Source organism: Artemia franciscana, chromosome 10, assembly GCF_032884065.1.
Source record: "Artemia franciscana chromosome 10, ASM3288406v1, whole genome shotgun sequence".
NCBI lineage: Eukaryota > Metazoa > Arthropoda > Branchiopoda > Anostraca > Artemiidae > Artemia > Artemia franciscana.
The window spans coordinates 42,440,958-42,460,340 of record NC_088872.1 but is presented as its reverse complement, the minus strand read 5'-3'; the positions used below and the strand labels follow the sequence as shown (position 1 = coordinate 42,460,340).

The following is a 19,383-nucleotide window of genomic DNA, read 5'->3' as shown; positions in this document are numbered from 1 at the left end:
AAGTTTTTTCAATTAAAAATAAGGAGAAGCATTAAAACTTAAAACGAACAGAGATTATTACGCATATTAGGGGTTCTAAAAATACTTTAGCATAAAGAGCGAGGTATTTAGAAGGAGATAAATACTTCGCTCTTTATGCTAAATTATTGTTAGTAATTTCAACTATTTATTCTACGGCCTTTCTGATTCAGGGGTCATTCTTAAAGAATTGGGACAAAACTTAAGATTTAGTGTGAAGAGCGAGCTATTAACGAGGGGACAAACCCCCTCATATATATAATCAAAAATACAATAATATAAAAGTTTGTTACGTAAGTTAATTCTTAAGTTACGTATATTTTTTAATAATAAAAACGTTCGTTAAAAATTAAAAGTTCCAGTTGCCTTTTTAAGTAACCGAAAAATTGGAGGGCAACTAGGCCTCCTTCCCCACCCCTTATTTCTCAAAATCGTCTGATCAAAACTAAGAGAAAGCCATTTAGCCAAAAAAAGGAATTAATATGCAAATTTCATTTTAATAATTTATGTACAGAGAGCCAAAATCAGACATGCATTAATTCAAAAACTTTCAGAAATTAAATAAAAAAAAAAACAAGTTTTTTGAAATGAAAGTAAGGAGCGACATTAAAACTTAAAACGAACAAAATTACTCCGTATATGAAAGGGGCTTTTCCTCCTCGACACCCCGCTCCTTGCGCTAAAGTTTGATTCTTTCTCGCAAATCTACTTTTTAAAACAATAAAAAAACTTTAGCATAAAGAGCGGGATTAAAAAAAATGCAGAGACGAATTTTGATGCGAACACGGGACCACATTTACAACTACAATATTTTTCTAAAGGAGGCTCTAAGCGATCGATCATTTTGATCAAAAGCTTCCGTCAATCGACTAACTCAAGCATGATTGACAGTCGAGGAACATACTTGACGTTTGACTCAAGCTTTGACAATGATTATCAGGAAGTGTGAGTGACTCAATCATTTTGATCAAAATAGTGTATTACATTAGCTTTGGTCAATATTTAAGGTTGATTGAAGCATAAGTCAATCGATTGACGGAAACTTTTGATCAAAATGGTTGACTGTCTAGCGCCTCCTTAAGTCTACATTCAGGGCCACCGAGAGGGAGGACGAAGTGGGGGTTAAAAATCAGGTGTTTAAGCCTGTTAAAAGTTTTTTTATGCTTAACAGATTCGTGGGTTTTTTTGCTTGACACATTAGTGCAATTGCAATTGGAATTAAATACTATCTCCAGAAGTTGCAAAAGTTGTAAAATTACATTATTAGTTTTGCACTAGAAATTGCGCTAATATTAAAAATAAAATTTGACAATTGACACGGCATGGGGTTCTAGCATGTAAACAAAAAAGACTTTCGATTTTTAGGGTCTTTGCCCAAATATATTTCATATTTCCAAAAAAAAATTATTTCGTTTTGTTATCAAAAAACGTCGTGATAGCCCTAAAATGTCAACTCCATGCAAAAAAGCTTCCTTTGCCCAGGCCTAATCAAGCGTAGAAAAAATCTACGATTCCCCATGATTTAATTTATTTTTCATACAATTAATATTTGTTCTTCTTTTTTTCATTTTACCGAGCCTCCCCCCCCCCTTCTAAACATGAGACCTCTTTAGTAGATTCATACATACATAGCCAATACGTTAGCAACTGAAAACACCTTTAATAACAGCATCACTTAACAGCTTGATGCAACAAGACGTCTTGATGCCCCAAATATGATCTAAAAGGGATAAAATACAAAGTATTTTCACATTTTTTATAATTTGAGATTGAAGAGCCTCTAGGTTCTGACAATTTTCTGTTCATTAATATTCTAATTAGTTCGTCAAATAAAACTACACATAATCAATTACTACAAGGCACTTTTGAACTAGGAATGACGTCTTTCTCATGAAAATGAGGACTTTTGCACCCAGAGGGCTAGTCACCCTCCCAAAATCTCTATTCGATTTTTTTCAACATAATTCACACATTTTTTTTAAACCACCCCACCCTCGAAACCACTTCTTACATACAAGCCTATAAATGAAGTAGCTGATACAGCATTTGCTTCACTGATATTATTTCTTTTAACTGTTTCTCATTACATAATCCAGTGATTCCAAATTGAAGAAGCTAAACTGGCATTACATAGTGTTGCTTTTCAACCTATGTGCTATGTTTCTTTGTAATTCCCATATTGTATCAGATTAACGACGCTTCTTGACTACTAAGATCCCTGCGTCGGCCCTGCAGTGTATTGCTGCAGCATGATTCGATCTCTGGGTCCCGTATTACCAAGCTAAGGCCAAACCCACTGCGCCACCACAGGACTTGTAATTCCCATAAATTTCTTCTGATTGTGATTACAAGTTCTCGAATTCACAACATTACTCTATTTGGGAACAGAGTATTTTATCCTCTTTTCTGAACTAAATGATACAATAACAAAATTCTGAACAAAGCCCTATTATGCACATATTTTGGCAGCATTGCAGTTTATTTCCTCTTCTAAACGAAACACAATAATAACTATATTACTAGTTCATTAAATTTAGAAAGTTTGTACTTATTCAATGCTAGAAACTGCTCCCAGTTTAATTAAATCCAAGCCTCATTCCTAATGCCCTAGGCTACACATGCAAGCACTGAAATTATTGACTTACATTATTTGTGTAAACTTGTTTCACATCAACAGATGATTTATGATGGCAAATAATATCAATTTGAAAATAGAATAAAAAAATAAGCAAACCTTTTTATATAGCATAGGGCTATATCCAGGCATTAGGAGAAGGGTGAGAGGGGGGGGGGAGATTGGATGCAGTTTGACTGGACCTAGTTCTGAAAATTGAACAGATATGAATTTTCTGAATGTAATAAGTATTAATTTTGTTATTATAATGCTTAATATCGAAAATAGGAAGAAAAGGACTTTCTTTCAAGAAGCAACAAATAATGAATATTAGTGAGCCCCTTTTTATATTATAACTTTTTTTATTTTACAATAGCTTTTCAATTTGAGGATACCATACAGCAGGGCCGGGGGAGTATTTCGCCCTAGAACCAGTCATGGATGTTGGCAGTCCTATCTATATTTAAGACTTAAAAAAAATAATAATAATGATTACCAGGCTCCTGGTATCCAAGAATGATACCAGAATCCCCAACATGACCAACATAAATCTTGCTATTTCGAATGAATGCAATGCTTGCTGTTGTTCCTGAAGTACTTGGTAGTCCAGTTGCAGTCTTTGGCCATGAATCTAGAAGAAGAGTAAAAAAAAAAATCAGCAATGCCATTAGGAGATCCTAACTCTAACTAGAAAAGGTATTAATTAGCCTTGGAGTTCAGTAATAGGTAATTACTGGTAATAGTAATAGTAAAAATTACTGGTAACTGGTAATAGTAATAGGTAATAGTAAAAGAAAACAGGTAATTTATTATACATTATAAATCATGGTCAACAAAGTACACAATGGTAAAAAAAATGAATAAAACTAGATCATGATTAAACACACATTCAAGATGGTCAAGTGATCAAAACAGAATGACCACAAAAGACAAACACAAATGTTAATACCCAGCCATTAGAAAGACAAATTTTTTTACCTGCACTGATCAAACTACAAACAAAAACAGAAAATCTTGGTCTGCCACCATGATGATGCTGTTGGACGCAGGGGAGAGCTAATACTTGTATCCTGCTTCAAGTACAAGCAAGTAAGTACTAAAATGGCATGACGGAAGAAACAGAACCGTTTTCTGAATGGAGGTGGGTATAAAAGAGGGGGAATGAACAGAAACGAATATACTTGCAGATGCCAGCATTGTAATAGAGGCCAACATTTTGAAAAAGAATACACCAATTAAAAATTACACAACTAACTTGAATTTTAAACAACAGGGATAATGTCCAATGTTAGCACACCTGGCAAACATGGAACATAGAAACTAAAAATAGTTTATGGAATTGAAAGCCTTAGAAATCCTATCAAGGATTTCTAGCTACATCCTATGCCAGCCAGGCAAAAACAAAATCTGGTTCTCTTCAAGCTCAGTTTTAGAGGTGAGATGGGAAGTATATATTAATACTTTACAAAGATTGTAAACTCATGCCACACAGATAACCACCAGGCAAAAGAAAAATCAAGATTACTTATAAACAAGATAAATTGAAAAAAAAATACGTAAGCCAACTGCTAGCCAAAAAAGGACTATACCTATGTAGAAAGCTATTGGATGCAGTGAGGGAAGGCGAATCTAAAACATCCTTACGACAAACAATAGCTTTTGACCATCGTTTTTGCGAAAATTGACAAAGAACCTAGTGATGCACTGCACAATGATGTTTTGGAAAATAGTTAGATCTTTGCTCATTTCAAAGAAAAATACCTCTCCTAATTCTGACACAGCAAACCAAAACTCCATACAAAAAAAAAAGAAAAAAAATCTGACTATAAGACTGATTCCATCCGTTTTTATGTTTCATTGAGAGATACTGAACACAGCACAAGTTGATTAGGAGCTGAAAGAACCAATAATGCTAGTGGAGATAAAGAGTGAAAGCATAGTCGAAAATACATAGCACCATATTTACTTTCTTCCCATCATTCATTTTTTGGGATGGACCCATTTGTGCAATGCTGGAGTTCCATTGAAATACAAAGTGATACAGGCAACCAATTGTGATCTTCATGAACTGACACAAGAGAAGGTTTGGGTGTGCTACAATGAATGAAATGATCTAAGCTGGACGACCTGCTAGAATTATGCACTTATTAGCAGGTAACAGATCTTTTTGCAATAAGATAAGGAAGCAAGAAATTAAAGAGCGTCTGTAGTTGTAGTGAAAAACATAAAATATCTGTACTGAAGTTACCAACAAGTAAAATTCAAATAGCTTATTAGTAATGCTTAGCACAAGCATTTCAGATGCTGTGCACGAATTTGAGAAGACATTTGATGGAAGAAAAAAAATAGATCTTTTACATGTCCATAACTTATGTTGTTCTTAGTAGCAAGAAAACGTCTCAAAAAAGGACAGTCAAAGCAACAATAAAATGAGTCAGATTAACTGGCACATTTAGGAGCTATATCTCATCATTTTGCACATAAGCTCCCTAGAACAAGGCACATTTTAGGCACTGGCCTGGACACAATCAGCCTTAAAAGGACATGAGGATTGGCAGTTGAAACAACAATGGGGTAAGCTCAAGAACTCAGTCATAGAGAAGAATCCTATTCCTAGTTTATCCTTCAAAATCTAGACTTTGGTAAGAGAATGAACAAATTATAATTCTAACAGAGATTTAAGCTGTATGAACAAATGCTAACTGCACAGACCACCAAGGTAATTGGCAAAAATAAAATAGCTGATTCTTCAGAATATCCTCAAACAAATCCAAGCAGTTTTTTTAAATGTTTTTAATCGTGGAAGTTTGGAATGTCTGTGTTCATTTAATGCTCTCGTCAGAGTAAGACGCATTTAAGACCTCTGTGTGGATTTATGTGAAAATATTATTTCGAGAACTTATTGGATATTCATTCAGTGCTGAAAATATTATTTCAAGAACTGTTGGATATTTAGTAATACGTATTGATATTTGGATATTAGTACACTATTAATGTACAATGTGACATAAAAGGAAAAATCCGAACCAAGAAGGTATGAATATTTCATTAGATACCTCAGATGATAGCTCTAGCTCGAAACCAGAAATATCAATACTAGCTGTAGATTTTAAGCAAATCTTGAAGTCATAAAAGGAAATGGTAATCAATTAGACAATTAGGTACTGCAATCAATTAGGTACTCAAATAACAAGGGTCGATAATCTGGATAAACATTCGCTTCATAAAAATAAGATGGTTAATAGTGAATTGAAAATTGCAAAAATTGAAAATGATACGTCCTGCCTCAATTTGCAATTAAAAACTTGTACCAATGAATTAATAAAGTTAAGAAGAAAAAATGAAGATTCAATGTGTTGGATTGTGAAAGTGGAAGCCGCCAAATTAGAAAATAATGTCATTATATGGAACGCAGATTCAAAGAAGTTGTTTGCCATGGATTAAAATTGCTTGAAGTAAATTTTACAATCTCGCAATATGATAGAAATCGTAAATTCTTAAAGGTGACACAAAATCAAAAAGACGACGAGTTTTCTATTATAAAAAATACCAGCAAGCTTAAGGACAAGACATTTCATTGAAACAATAGGAACTTGTTTATTAGTGATTATGTGTCAGCCGAAATTCGCAAAATACGTTAGCTGATTTTTATGAAATGGGATAAATTGCGGAAAATTCCTAGATATGAGGCATGGATGTCAAAGGGGATTCAGACAAACTTGTTTGTGAAAAGACCTGACGGCTCAATTACAAAATATTCATTTAGTGACAGCATACCAGAGGTTGACGACTTTCCGGACGTCCGAGGACATGTACATCATAGTTATCCAAGTAATGTTTCAGTGGAATAAAATCATATCGCCTAATAGTAAAGCGCCCTGTTAGTATGTTTTAAACTATACAAGTAGGAACCGTTTAATCTTGTTCTGCCTCGTATTTATTTGTTTTTTTTATTTATCTTCTCCCTAATTTTTGCTACTCTATATATTTATTACTATTCTTTCTCCTTATTTATCTATTTTTTTACTGCTTGTTTTGAAGCACATTGAGGTCTTTATGAACATCAGTAGAATATTAAAAGAATTTGGCTTAGAATGAAAACATTTCTCTTTTCTTTTCTTGGTTGTTTCTGTGTGTGTTACCTTTTATTTTTGTTTAGTTAACTTTTGTTTTGTTTGGTAATGGGTCGTGGTATGGTTATTCTTGACATGGTGGTAATATCTGATAATGGATAGAGATAATAATGGAATTCCATCACCAAGGTTAAAATAATTTGAGCGAGATCCCTTTTATTTCATTCACTTTTCCAAAATATTGTAGCTAGTGATAGTGAAGATAATAGCAGCAAATTATATATACCAAAAAATCAATATTCATTTTTGAATGGATTGGCAAAGAAAAACTCTAGAACAAGAACAATATCGATCTGGAATTGCCAGGGTTGGAGGACTGCAAGGGATACGATTGACACTTTTCCACCGACATCTGATACGGTTATATTCGGTTTATGTGACACTTTTTTAGATCAATTTTCAATTGAAAGTATTCATGTTGATGGTTATCAATTGTTCCATGTCGGGAGGAGTATGCAAAAGAAAGGTGGTCTTGGTGTTTTAATTAAAAGTTGCATACCAGCCCGTGCAAGGCTATATTTTTAGCCAATGAATATTGAAATGCTATTTGAATCTTGTGTTGTTGAATCTTTTTCCAAATAATGAGAAGATTCTAATCGCAGTTATTTGCCGTAGTCTGTTAGCTAGTCAGGTAGAATTTAGGAATTGTTTTGAAAAATTCTTGATAAATTAGCAAGTCTTAATACTTCTTATCTAGTAATGGGAGATTTTAATATTGACTTAATGAACCTTGTTTCTGATAATCAGAATAGACTGGATAGTAACACGTTGAAGTTTTTAGAATGTCCGCTATCTCATGGATTAAATCCTGTATGTCTTATACCATCCAGGGTAATTGATACGTCATATTCACTAGTTGATAATATTTTTTTCATCTGAAAGTGCTGTTAGTACATATGTAATTCCTGATGATTCATCTGATCACTACATAATTAAGGCTGATTTTTCGCTATATTTCCCGTATAATGAAAAAAAGTCAACAAAGCGAAGAGACTTTGGGGAGAAAAAATTGTTAAAATTAAAAGAAGAACTCAGTGACGTAAAGTGGACTTCAATAATGGATGAAATGGATCCAAATTAATCTTTAGATAACTTTTATAATATTTTTATTGAAAAGCTTGATCAATTTTGCCCGTACAGAAATCTAAAAGAAAAGAAGCATACACCAAGAAAACCATGGGTAAATGCATTGCTTTTGAGATCTATTAATGAAAAAATCGTTTATAGAAAATTAAAATGAAGTATCCCGCCGAAATAAATATAATACGTTTTAAAAACTATAAGAATCTGTTAGTAAGGATTCTTAGAGAAAATAAAAGAGTGTATAATGAAAATTCATTTAAAAATTCTGATTCTCCCCGAAAAACTTGGAATTTAATTAAGGATAAAATTGGAAAAAAATAAAAAGTTATCACATCATGAGGTACTATTTAATACAAATGGTATAGAAGTTAGAGGACTGCAAGATGCTGCTAATATGTTTAGTGATTATCTTGCTGGTGTTAGTCATTCAATTGTTTCAGCAGGAATAGATTTGTCTATAATATTGTTTTTATATTTTTTTTTAATTTTAATAAAGAAAAAGTTGAAGATGAAATGCTTTTTGCATAATTATGTTCAATTGTTTCATACTCAATACGACAGATAATATTATAAAGTATTTTTACACAAAGTCAGAAGATCTTAATAGACCTGTGAATGATTATCTGCCACTCAATGAGAAACAGTCAAAAATCAACACATTATCCACAGAATAGCCAAGAGCACAGCAGGCCCCAGTTATGAAGTGCAAAGATTAAACTAAATATACAGGATCCATGCTAAAGAATATACAATTTAACAAAAATGTAAGCATCAGACAGATAAAAAGTGTCTTGGTAAAAACATCTTTAGCCACACCAGAAACACCGTTTAACAAAAAAAAAAGAAATTAAAACATACTTTAAATGCACACTCACCAAATATTTTTCCTTGTACTGCAAATAGAAAATACACTTTTAAGAGGATCCAAAGAGTGATTCTTGCAATATGAGACAACATATCTTGGACTTTTTAAAATTACAAAATCTATACCATGTAATTAATTGCCACAAAATCTCCTTGTTTGTCTCATAATTATATCTTCATCAATTTCACTTCCAGATTAAAAAGTAATGATTTTTTAAATTTCAAGGAAGGTTTAAAGATTAGCATTTGCTAACAGCTAGCTAGTATAAGGCTCCACTGTCCACCAATGACACTGGTATATTGAACTCAGTAGTTTCTGTATGTGTTGCTTTTTAATGCAGTAATTCCTCAACTAAAGCCACACATTTGAACATCAAACTGTATTTTGGCCCAAGTCACAAAAAAGAGCTGTGATGGATCCAAAAATAAATTGATGGATAAGATTTAATTACCAGTTTTCCCAGATGTAGTATTCTGATGCAGTTTGCTTTCACAGGAGCATAATTAAAGAGGTCCAGTACTTGGAGGGAGGGCTCACAAAGTTTTTCTGAAATAAGGGGGGATGGACACTGACCAGTTATGTTTAAAGGCTACAATTTTCTTAATTGTCCTTCAACCCAATATTGAGGAGAGGGAGGGGAGGTTCAGCTTGTGTGCAAGGTGAGCATACCCTCTACTATTATTCTGTTTAAAGGGCTTTCATTGCTTATAAAATTCTCATGAAAAGAGCTGTTCAGTTCAGACAGCCATATCAAAATGATTTTGAAAAAAAACATGGATTCTCATAAAAGGAATTTTCATTCCTTTGCATAAGTAAAAATGAATTATAGTTAAAGATTACACAATAAAGAATAAAACAATATAATTACACCTCAGACAGGAGCTGAAAACAGGACACTCCTGATAAGGTTATGCCAAAGGATCCTGTCTCCAGATGGAAATATTCTGAAAAATATTGTAAGTGTATGAACATTTGGCTCTCCATTTGCCCTTTTCTGAAGCTTCAGACCTAATGGAAAGCTCATAGCCTTTTCCTTAATTGGATTCTGGCATAATTGGCTCAGAATAGCAAATATATTCTATTTTGAGGGAATGCAGACTTATTATCAAACAATGAGAAATATAAATAAGAAAATATACAAATGTTTCTAAAAGCAAAATATGGCCTAGGAAGGAAAAGATAGGTAGGACAAACTCCAATTCGTGGAAACTATTCACAAAACAATGCTAAGCCAGTGAGTTCCTAAGCAGCAGACTCTCCATTATTTCTGCCTATATTACTGGTATAGGATGTTTATTTCTATCTATAATGCTGGTATGTGTTATTTAATTTACACAATTTGCTATTAGTTGCAAGCAAGAACTTGGTGTGGTAACTAGTCTTGTAACTGGTAAAATTGGGTATTTTAGCATAATTTTAAAGACCCTCATGAAATTGATATGTTGCCTATTTTACATAATTTACCAATTATTGGTATTTTACTGGTATCTTACAAATTTTGCCAACATATTTTACACTGCCTTGCAATTTTCACAGCACAAAAGCAGAAAGAGGCTGGCAGTAACAGGTTTGGATGAGTTTATTTTGTGTATAACTGTATTACCTGGTTCAAAATGCTGTCTGTCTCACTTCAATCTCTTGTTATCAGAGCTATAAAGTGTATTATAGTACAGGTAATTATAATTTTAAAATAGAGAAACATTAGCTGAAATAAAATTATATTATTTTCTGATAGCTGTTAAAAGCAGAAATGGCTACAAGCAGGATTGACACATAACAACAATAAAAAAATTATAAAATCAAAAATGAGGGTAATATCAGCCAGTGAACAGAAAATAAGCAAAATTGCAGGAGCAGATATTTTGTCAGAAACCACCCAGTTGTCTCCAGTGCTAAAAAAAAGGAAAATTAATCTTTTGAAATAACTCATAACAGAGCAGAAGAAAGACTGAATCAAACAAACCAAGCCAGAATAAATGAAAGACCATTCACCAATTAGTTTGGGCAAAAATTCTCTGCTTAGTGATTGACTTAGCTAGTCTACTGACCTAATTTTCAATAAAAATGTAGTCAGATGACTGTAATTTAGACTGGAGGAAATTGTTGTTTGAATCCTTTAATTTTCAATTATTGTAAATTGAGTTTATAGGAATATCTCTATTATCTCTATTTAAAGCAAGGTCTTTATTTATGGATTTTTTTTAATTTCCATTACCTTCCTAAAAGAATTAGGGAAGTCATTTGCTTCAGATGTGGGAAGCCACAGATCTGCTTCAGTTGCCTCTGCAAAAAGAACTAAATAATCTGGATTTCCAATTATGTCAGGGCTAAAGTAAAAGTCAATGTCCTCATTTTATTTTCAACTTCATTATCTCAGAGAAACCTAGTCCCATCCCCCTGGAAATAGTCCCTGCAGAGAATTGCCCATCAACCATAGAAAATCCTCCCATTTTCCCCCTGAATAATTCCAAATTTTCATTAAAAGGGTTATGCCTTATCCATCAGGAGACAGGGGGGGTGAAGCTCCCTCCCCATGAAATGTCAGTCCAACTCGCAAAAATCAATAAAAACATATTTTTTATGCGTTTTTTCGGTAACCCCCCGCCCAACCCAAAAAAGATCATTTTGTGACCCCCCCCCCACACACACAGGTAAAGTAGCAACTAGCTTCACCAGTTTTGGCACTGCAAAATAGGCAATTGGGAGGTTGGATAAAACTTTGATAGCTTGAACTAGTTCCATTTTAAAAGTATCACATTTTGAAAGATGCAACTTTGCAAAAGAAAGCTGGGATTCTAGGGCAAAATCATCAACATCAAGAATCCCTCTATAATGACACATTATCCTTTCAACTTTTGAAAACCTGAAAGAGATTCTTGACTTCAAATGGAACCTCAACAAATTCAGGAATGCAGACCACTCTTTCATGATTACCTGGGTTACTTATTGTTCTGCTTGTTTCTGAAAGATTGTTACAGGTAGGGGATATCATCTCTAGTACCAAACACTTTGAGCACTGACATTATTATCAGCATCTTGAACTGAAGTTGCTTCATTTTTCTTCCAGATTTTCACAACAAAAATCTAAAACTTGTTGTATTTTTTTTCTTATTGTTTAATTATTGATTCACAACAACAAAAAGATAAACTGACAAGCTGATGCCTAGTTTTAGACTGAACTCTAGTCAGAGATCATGACTGGTGTTGCCATAATAGTCAGTTGCTGAAGTGCTACAATTACCCAAATTTGTGAGTTAAAACAGCATTTTTTGGTGCTAAAGTAAAAAGACTGACTGCAACAGTGCTAAAATACCACTCCAGTACAGCAGATGGTAACTCTGAGCAGATGATATAGTGCTACACACAATGAAATAGTGCTAAAACAGCACTTTTGTACTGTAACCTTCTAACTCACAAAGAAAATAAATTATTCCAAGTCAAGCAGACAATGCTATTACTGTGGTGGAGATTATTCAGCCTCCCACAAATGCCCACCTAAAGGGAAGATATGCAGCAACTGTGCCAAATCATTTAGCAAAGGTTTGCAAAAGCACAAAAAAATCTGTAAACTTCATAAACCAACAACAGCAAAATGACTAGCAATGAGCTATTGATCAACAAACAAAGCAACATCACCTTAGAATTAATAAGACACTACAGATACTTACCAGCTTTGGAGGTCAGAAAATCCCCATACTTGGAATATGTAACCTTAAATGCACATACACAAACAGATGCAACAAAACACAGCACTTCTTCATAGTAAGAGATGCCCCCATATCAATCCTAGGCTTTGAATCCAGTCGCAAAGCTTAAACTCATCAAGCTGATCCTGATAGTAGAAAACCTAAAAGTCCTGAAACCAGATCTATTCACAGAAAAATTCCAAGACATATTTCATGGTATCAGACAGCTCAAAGGAGAATGCCACATCACACTTAAAGAAGAAGCTGAACCCAAAGGTGTACCAGCTAGATGAATCCCCATTTCCCTCACAAAATAAATTCAAAAAAGAAATGAATAGGATGGTAGAGCTTGGAGTAATTGAAAAGGTAGTCCAGACCCAGATTGGATAAATGCCATGGTTGTAATTAAAAAGCCTCTGAGTGTGCATTGATCCATGTGACCTAAACAAGGCTATCAAAAGGCCACACTGCCCCATGCCAACATTAAATGAAGCAATACTTAGACATGCTGGGGCAAAGTTTTTCACAAAACTAGACACTCATCATGGTTATTCGTCAAGAATCATTTCTGCTGATGACCTTCAACACACCATATGGCCCTTATAAGTTCAAAAGAATGCCATTTGGATTGATTTGAGCTCAGGACAAATTCCAACACCGCATAGAAGAAGCATTCAAAGGCATCCAAGGCTTCTCTTTTATTATTGACAACATTATCATCTCAGGAAAAACCATCAAGGAACATGATATGAATGGTCACACTGCTCTCATAAGAGCCTGTGAAAAAGGAGTCAAACTAAACCTCAAAAATGTGTATTCAAGTGCAATAGCATGCTGTATTTTGGGCTTGTGATATAAAAAACAGAATCTACTCAGACCAACAAAAGGTCCAAGCACTACATGATATGCAAACCCCTTCTACAAAAGATGAACTCCAGGCATTATTAGGAATGATGAACTACCTTGCAAGGTATATCCCCAATCTATCATCACTAAATCAGCCACTCTGTGACCTAGCAAAACAGTGACTATTTGAGCAGGAACAACAGTACAATATATCATTCACTAGTAACAAAGAGTCCATTTGCAGCTCATTAGCATTCTTTGATCTAACAGCAGGCAATGTAGAGCTACAAGTTGATGCTTCAAAATTTGGTCTTGGTGCCACCCTCAGCCAATCTCCTTTGCATCACATTCACTAAACTCCACTGAGCAGAACTACTTGCAAATAGAGAAAGAACTTTATGCTATCTGTTTTGGCTGTATACATTTCCATCAGTATCTCTACTGTCAGAAATTCATGGTCATCTCTGACCACAAACCTCTGCAATTAGTCCTAAATCATTCAATATCAAAGTCATCACCAAGACTGCAGAGGATGCTTCTAAGGATTCAACTGTACAATCTCATAATAGCATTTTGCCTTAGCAAGGAAATTCTCATTGCTGATGCCCTGCCACAGCTAAACCTCTCCAAAGAAGATAAGAAAATAGAAAAAGAAACAGAATATTATGTTTGCTCTATCATGTCTCTTCTACCAATCAGTAATGCCAGACTCAAGAGACTGAAACAGGAGACAAAATCTGACCCCCAATTAGCTGAGCTAGAAGAAACCTCTCTGCAATACTCACCCCATTCTGGAATATCAGACATGAACTAACAGTTGTAGACAAGATCATAATGAAAGGAGACTGCTTAGTCATTCCAAGAAGTTTGCAGAAAGACACTCTTAGTTGTATCTATTTGTCACATTTGAGTATCAAAAAAGCCAAGCAACAAGCCATATTTTTTAGTCTAGAATGACAAAAGATATTGAAGAATACATCAAACACTGCCATGCATGCTCCATTATCTAAAATTCCAACCAATAAGAGCCCTTAATGCCACACAGCATACCTAATCTACCATGGAGAAGGTTTGGGTGCAATTTATTCAACAAAACAGAAAATACTACCTCATTACTGTTGACTTTTACAGTTGCTTCTTTGAAGTTGATAAATTGGGAGAAAATGCACATCACATAATATTCTCTCTTAAGAAGCATTTCATAACCCTCATAATCACCCACAGCCCCCAGTTCACATCAACACTATTCCAGAAGTTCATTGATAATTGGAATATCTCTCAAACCACATTGTCCCCAAACTTCCATTAGTCAAATGGACTAGCAGAAAGATCAGTGTAAACAGCCAAAGATATTCTTATCAAAACAGATATTGCAGGACATGACTTCAACTTAGTGTTGCTGGAGTACAGGAACACCCTGGTTGATGGTCTAGCATCCCCATCACAACTGTTGACAAGCAGAAACCTGAGGTCAGTTGTTCCCTGAACTAAAGAGCTTCTCACACCAAAAACCATTTGCCATTAAGAATTTCAACAGAACCAGATGAAACAACAGTCATGCCAAAGCAAATATCATGATAGACAGTCAAAGGAACTAAAACTTCTGCAAATTGGTCAACCAGTCCAAGCTCAAATACATAGGAAACTTTGGCAAGCTGGAATCATTAAAAGAGTAGATGCAAACCCAAGATTATACACAATTGAAACAACTGAGGGAGGAACTTACCAACACAACAGGCAACACATAAAAGCACTAAACCAGCATTTTCAATCACCAGACCTCACTGACCATGAGGAGGACAGCCCCAAAGCCAAAACTTCATCAGCACCTATAAGTCTATCATCAACAGCCCCCTTCTCACCTGTAACACCAATAGAGACCCTTCCCCAAGCTAAAAATCTTGAGTGTAGCTCAGTGCTTTACAAACTCCTTCCAGCACCAAAGCACCATTCACTCAACCCAAGAAGAACCCCAAAACTCCATATAAATAACCTGTAGTGGCTGGCCTGTGAAGCCAATACAGAGACTTGACATGTAAGATATTCTCTAAACTATGTGTATTAAGTGACAAATATGTTGTGAACTTAGAAGTGTAGTGCCATATGGAAGAACCTTTGTTTAGTTATTTTACTGCAAAAATTGAAACTCAGACAGAAAAACCTTTGCTTAGTTAGTTTAATGTAAATAGTCAAATTCTATGAAAGCTTTGTACCAGGTATCTAGTTTAGAAAAGAGGAAGGATGTAATATTCTAAGTCACTTTTCTATTCTAGTTGACCTGGGTTTTTGGGGTGTATTCAAATAATTTTTATAGTACTAAAGGTGGCAACCCATATCATGACAGCAGGATGAGGGCAGATGTAACATTTCAAAACAGTCATTGAAAAGTAACAGTGGTATTTAATGGCTCAGGAAAAAAAGCATGGGGTGAACAATACAAGCAAGGGGGTGAACAACAATACAAGGGTGAACTGTTGTTGACAATTCATTTCTGAGAGAAATAACTGTTACATTTTTATCTGTGATGAAATTATGATTCTAAAAATATACCTAGCTTAGCCTAAACCTTAACTATGTAATTCATTAGTGAGTTGATTGGATAGGCTAATTTCTACTAAATTTTCTGTAGGCCAGCCTGAATCTTTTCTTCCAAAAAAGAAAAGGGGGTAAAATTCTAGTTAATTGACTTCTTGCTATCTCAGAAAGAGTTTAGGTTAGGAAAATGAAACTTTCAGGGATGAATCTACAGACTAAAGTATGTCCTGGGAAGGTATATTGAAGCAACTACCTCTACTCCTTCTCCCCTCTAGAGGGCCCTGACTTTTGATGACCTTTAAAAATATGTGTGTTATAAAAGTGAAACTTTGCAGTTAGCGCTGGACTTCAAATTTGATCATCATGTGTTCGATTCCAGCCTGAATTTTTATTTTTTTTTTGTCCTGTGGTGGTGCAGTGGATTTGACCTTAGCTTGGTAATACGGGACCCAGAGATCGAATCATGCTGCAGGGCCGACGCAGGGACCTTAGTAGTCAAGAAGCGTCGTTAATTCTTAAATAATAAAATAAATGAAACTTTGCAAAATAGATTTTCTGCTTAATTGAAGTACAACGAAATTGTTTTCAGCTTCATAACTTTATTTATTCCATTTTATGACATTTTAAAGATATGCAAATACATTTCCTAAATTTTGAAAAAAAAACCATTGATATGGCTCAAAATTCTACTCAAATAACATGAATTGCATTTTCAGAACTAAAGGCAGAGAAAAGGCAACTAGTAACTGAAAATTAAGGTAAAATGTTGTTTTGTCAAAATTTCAATAGGTATAGATCTGTCATGTTGGCAAATTTCAGGGCCCTCTAAAGGGAGGAGTGGAGGTGGGTACTTCAAAATACCTTCCCAGGACATACTGTAGCCTGTAGACCCATCCCTGAAAGTTTCATTTACCTAACCTAAACCCTTTCCAAGTTAGCAAGAAGTCAATTAACTAGAATTTTACCAAACAGGGATATGCTAGGTTTATTATCTCATCAATCTAATTAGCCTATCCTGCCTTAAGCATTGTCTGAGTTGGCTATTAAGGGCATTATCCTACCATAGTGTTGTTTAGACCTAAATAGGCTAAATAAATAGAAAATAAAGTACTTGAAGCCAAGCACATCAAAAGCGCAATATATGCTTGATATAGCCTAGTCTATTGCTTGCATGGGCCAATGATATACTTACAATGTTCTTTAAACATCATTCTGTGGGTCTGAATAAAACCTTCCCTTATAGATTTAATAACATCCTCATCATTGTCTGACCAAAATTCAGTTTGTGCCACAATAACATCCATCAAGTTTTCTTTCACATACTGAGCAGCCTCTTTGCCACCATGACCATCAAATATACCAAAGTAGGCATATTCTAAGTCTTTCCCATCTTTAGTCTGCTGATAGGCAACAGAAAAAGTATCTTCCATATACTTCCTTGATCCCTGGTTACAGTGACCTGTAACCCTTAAATTAACCCCAATATTGGGTTTTGAACTCATAGTTCACTAAATTTCCCACACAAGTATTATGCTATTTTGAATTTTTAAGATTTAGTGACGATCATAATGAAACATCAATTTTGGGAAGAAGGAATTAGAGCCATAGTATGCATTCTTGGAATTCGTCGAAACATGGAAAGAAAGAAATAGAAATCTCGTAGTCGAAACTTTTATTCTTCACTCTTCTTGATTAATAGGTTTATGTCACTTTTTATCAAATTTACCCTATGGTGCTGATTACGATAGCGACGCATGTACGAGGCGAAGCATAAGATTATACTTGGGGTTTTGAAAATACCAAACATAAAGAAATAAAATTTCACTTCATTTTTTTCTAATAAATTAGTATTTTAAGATTTCACTCTATTTAAATTATTCTAATATGGGTCTATGAACAAATTTATGATCAAATTTTATAGCTAAATTAAGACCAACTTTCAGAGAAACTAGCCAAAGGAGTAGCAAGGATTTTTCCTGCAAAAATGAAAGGAAAGGTAAATTTTATTCTGGTAAAATCTCTTTTTCTTTAAACATTTCCTTGGTTTCTTAAAAAATAAAAAAAAACTCTTCAAGTATCTTTGATGCTTCAACCTCTTAAAGCAAATGAAATCTATTTCCTTTTTATAAATCCTAGTAATATGAATATTTGACTATTTTTTAACTTTCTTAATTAGCGCAACGATGTTAAAAATATGTAAAGATTAAAGTTTTTACTAAGGATCATTAGAATGTTTTGTTATGTCTTACCTAAAAGCTGGAATGATCCTATAAAGCAACAGGAGGGCTCGTATAACCGTTCTGAGGCGTATTGCCTCAGTGTGATCAGAGTGAGCGTATTGCCTCATAAGTGATTGATTCTTAAAGTTTTCCAAAAACGAAGTTTAAAGAAAAGTAATAAGCCACATTAAACCTAAGACAAGCAGCAATAAAAAAAGAGTAATTAAAGCTTTAAATAAACTTAAATTACTATTAATAAGTAAATGAAACCCCAACGAAGAGAAAACACACTAAATCGTGAAAGTTACACTTAAAACGAAGCAAAAATATGAGTAAGCGTCTAAAAGACCAGAACGTTATTTATACTTTTCTAAAAACAATTTTATTTTGAGCTGCGAGCTTTATTTATCATGCCCTGGTTTCCCACACGTAGATTTTTTGAGGGACAAAATATAATATCAATAAATTAGACACAAAATTCGCATTTTAACACGATAACTATGATAAGTGGTCACATTAACAATCTATTTGTGTGCGATTTTAAGTGGCAAAAATAAACGTTAATATGAATTAAACGTTAATATGAATTTAGTTAATATGAATTTATGAATCACTAATATGAATTAGTGAATCAGTCATATTATTAGAAATAATATGAATTATTTGTACAAACAGCCTGAATTTTCCTTATATCCTATGTAATACACATTACAATCAACCCCCTACTTAGCTGGACATAGTCTAGGCATCATACAAAAATTGACTGATTTTATGGGTTTAACATTATCTTTTTAGGCTGATTTATTATCAATAATTAGATTATTATAACATCAATTAAGACAATTTAAAAAAATAGCATATCAATTCAATTGTTTTAAATAGCCTAGGGCTGTCTTGTTATGGTTAGGGCTTGGGACGCATCAAACATGTCACTAATGATGACATTTAAAAATAGCCATTAGTGAGAAAACAAATAGCATATTCCATTTATACTTCTTTTGGCCTTTTTTCTAACTTAGAAACAAGCTAGCTACTAAAAAGTACAATTGCTAGAATCAACCTACCCACAACTGGTCTAGGTATTTAACTGCTATGCCCAATAAAGAGTTTTTTGTAGAGAACCCAGGCTATGCTGCACAAAACGAAACAAAATGGCCTGTATTTTTTCAAATTAGGCTTAGCCATCTAAGCTAGTCTACTAATCTTACTTTCATCTAACTGACAAAAACAATTTTTCAGTGTCTATTTTGATCTTGCCCAGCCTATTAATTTGATTCGATTTATTCTTCAAGATTATTGGATGAGTTGAGGTTCATGAACTTGTACAATATTTTGGAAAATCGGATAGATTTTAACCAAAATTCACAAACATCTGCGATATTTG

At 34.0% G+C, this 19,383-nt stretch overlaps 1 protein-coding gene across 1 annotated transcript in view; it reads right to left on the bottom strand.

Annotated features, from left to right (window-relative positions):
- LOC136032212 (protein phosphatase 1D-like) overlaps positions 1 to 17,352 on the bottom strand; it is a 54,476-nt gene extending 37,124 nt beyond the window's left edge. Inside the window, exons 1-2 of the mRNA XM_065712421.1 lie at positions 16,973 to 17,352; positions 3,129 to 3,263 (exon numbers count right to left, since the gene is read on the bottom strand). Of these exons, the coding sequence (XP_065568493.1) occupies positions 3,129 to 3,263; positions 16,973 to 17,282 (445 nt within the window). The 5' untranslated portion in view covers positions 17,283 to 17,352. The remainder of the gene's footprint in view (positions 1 to 3,128; positions 3,264 to 16,972) is intronic.
- Positions 17,353 to 19,383: the final 2,031 nt, after the last annotated feature.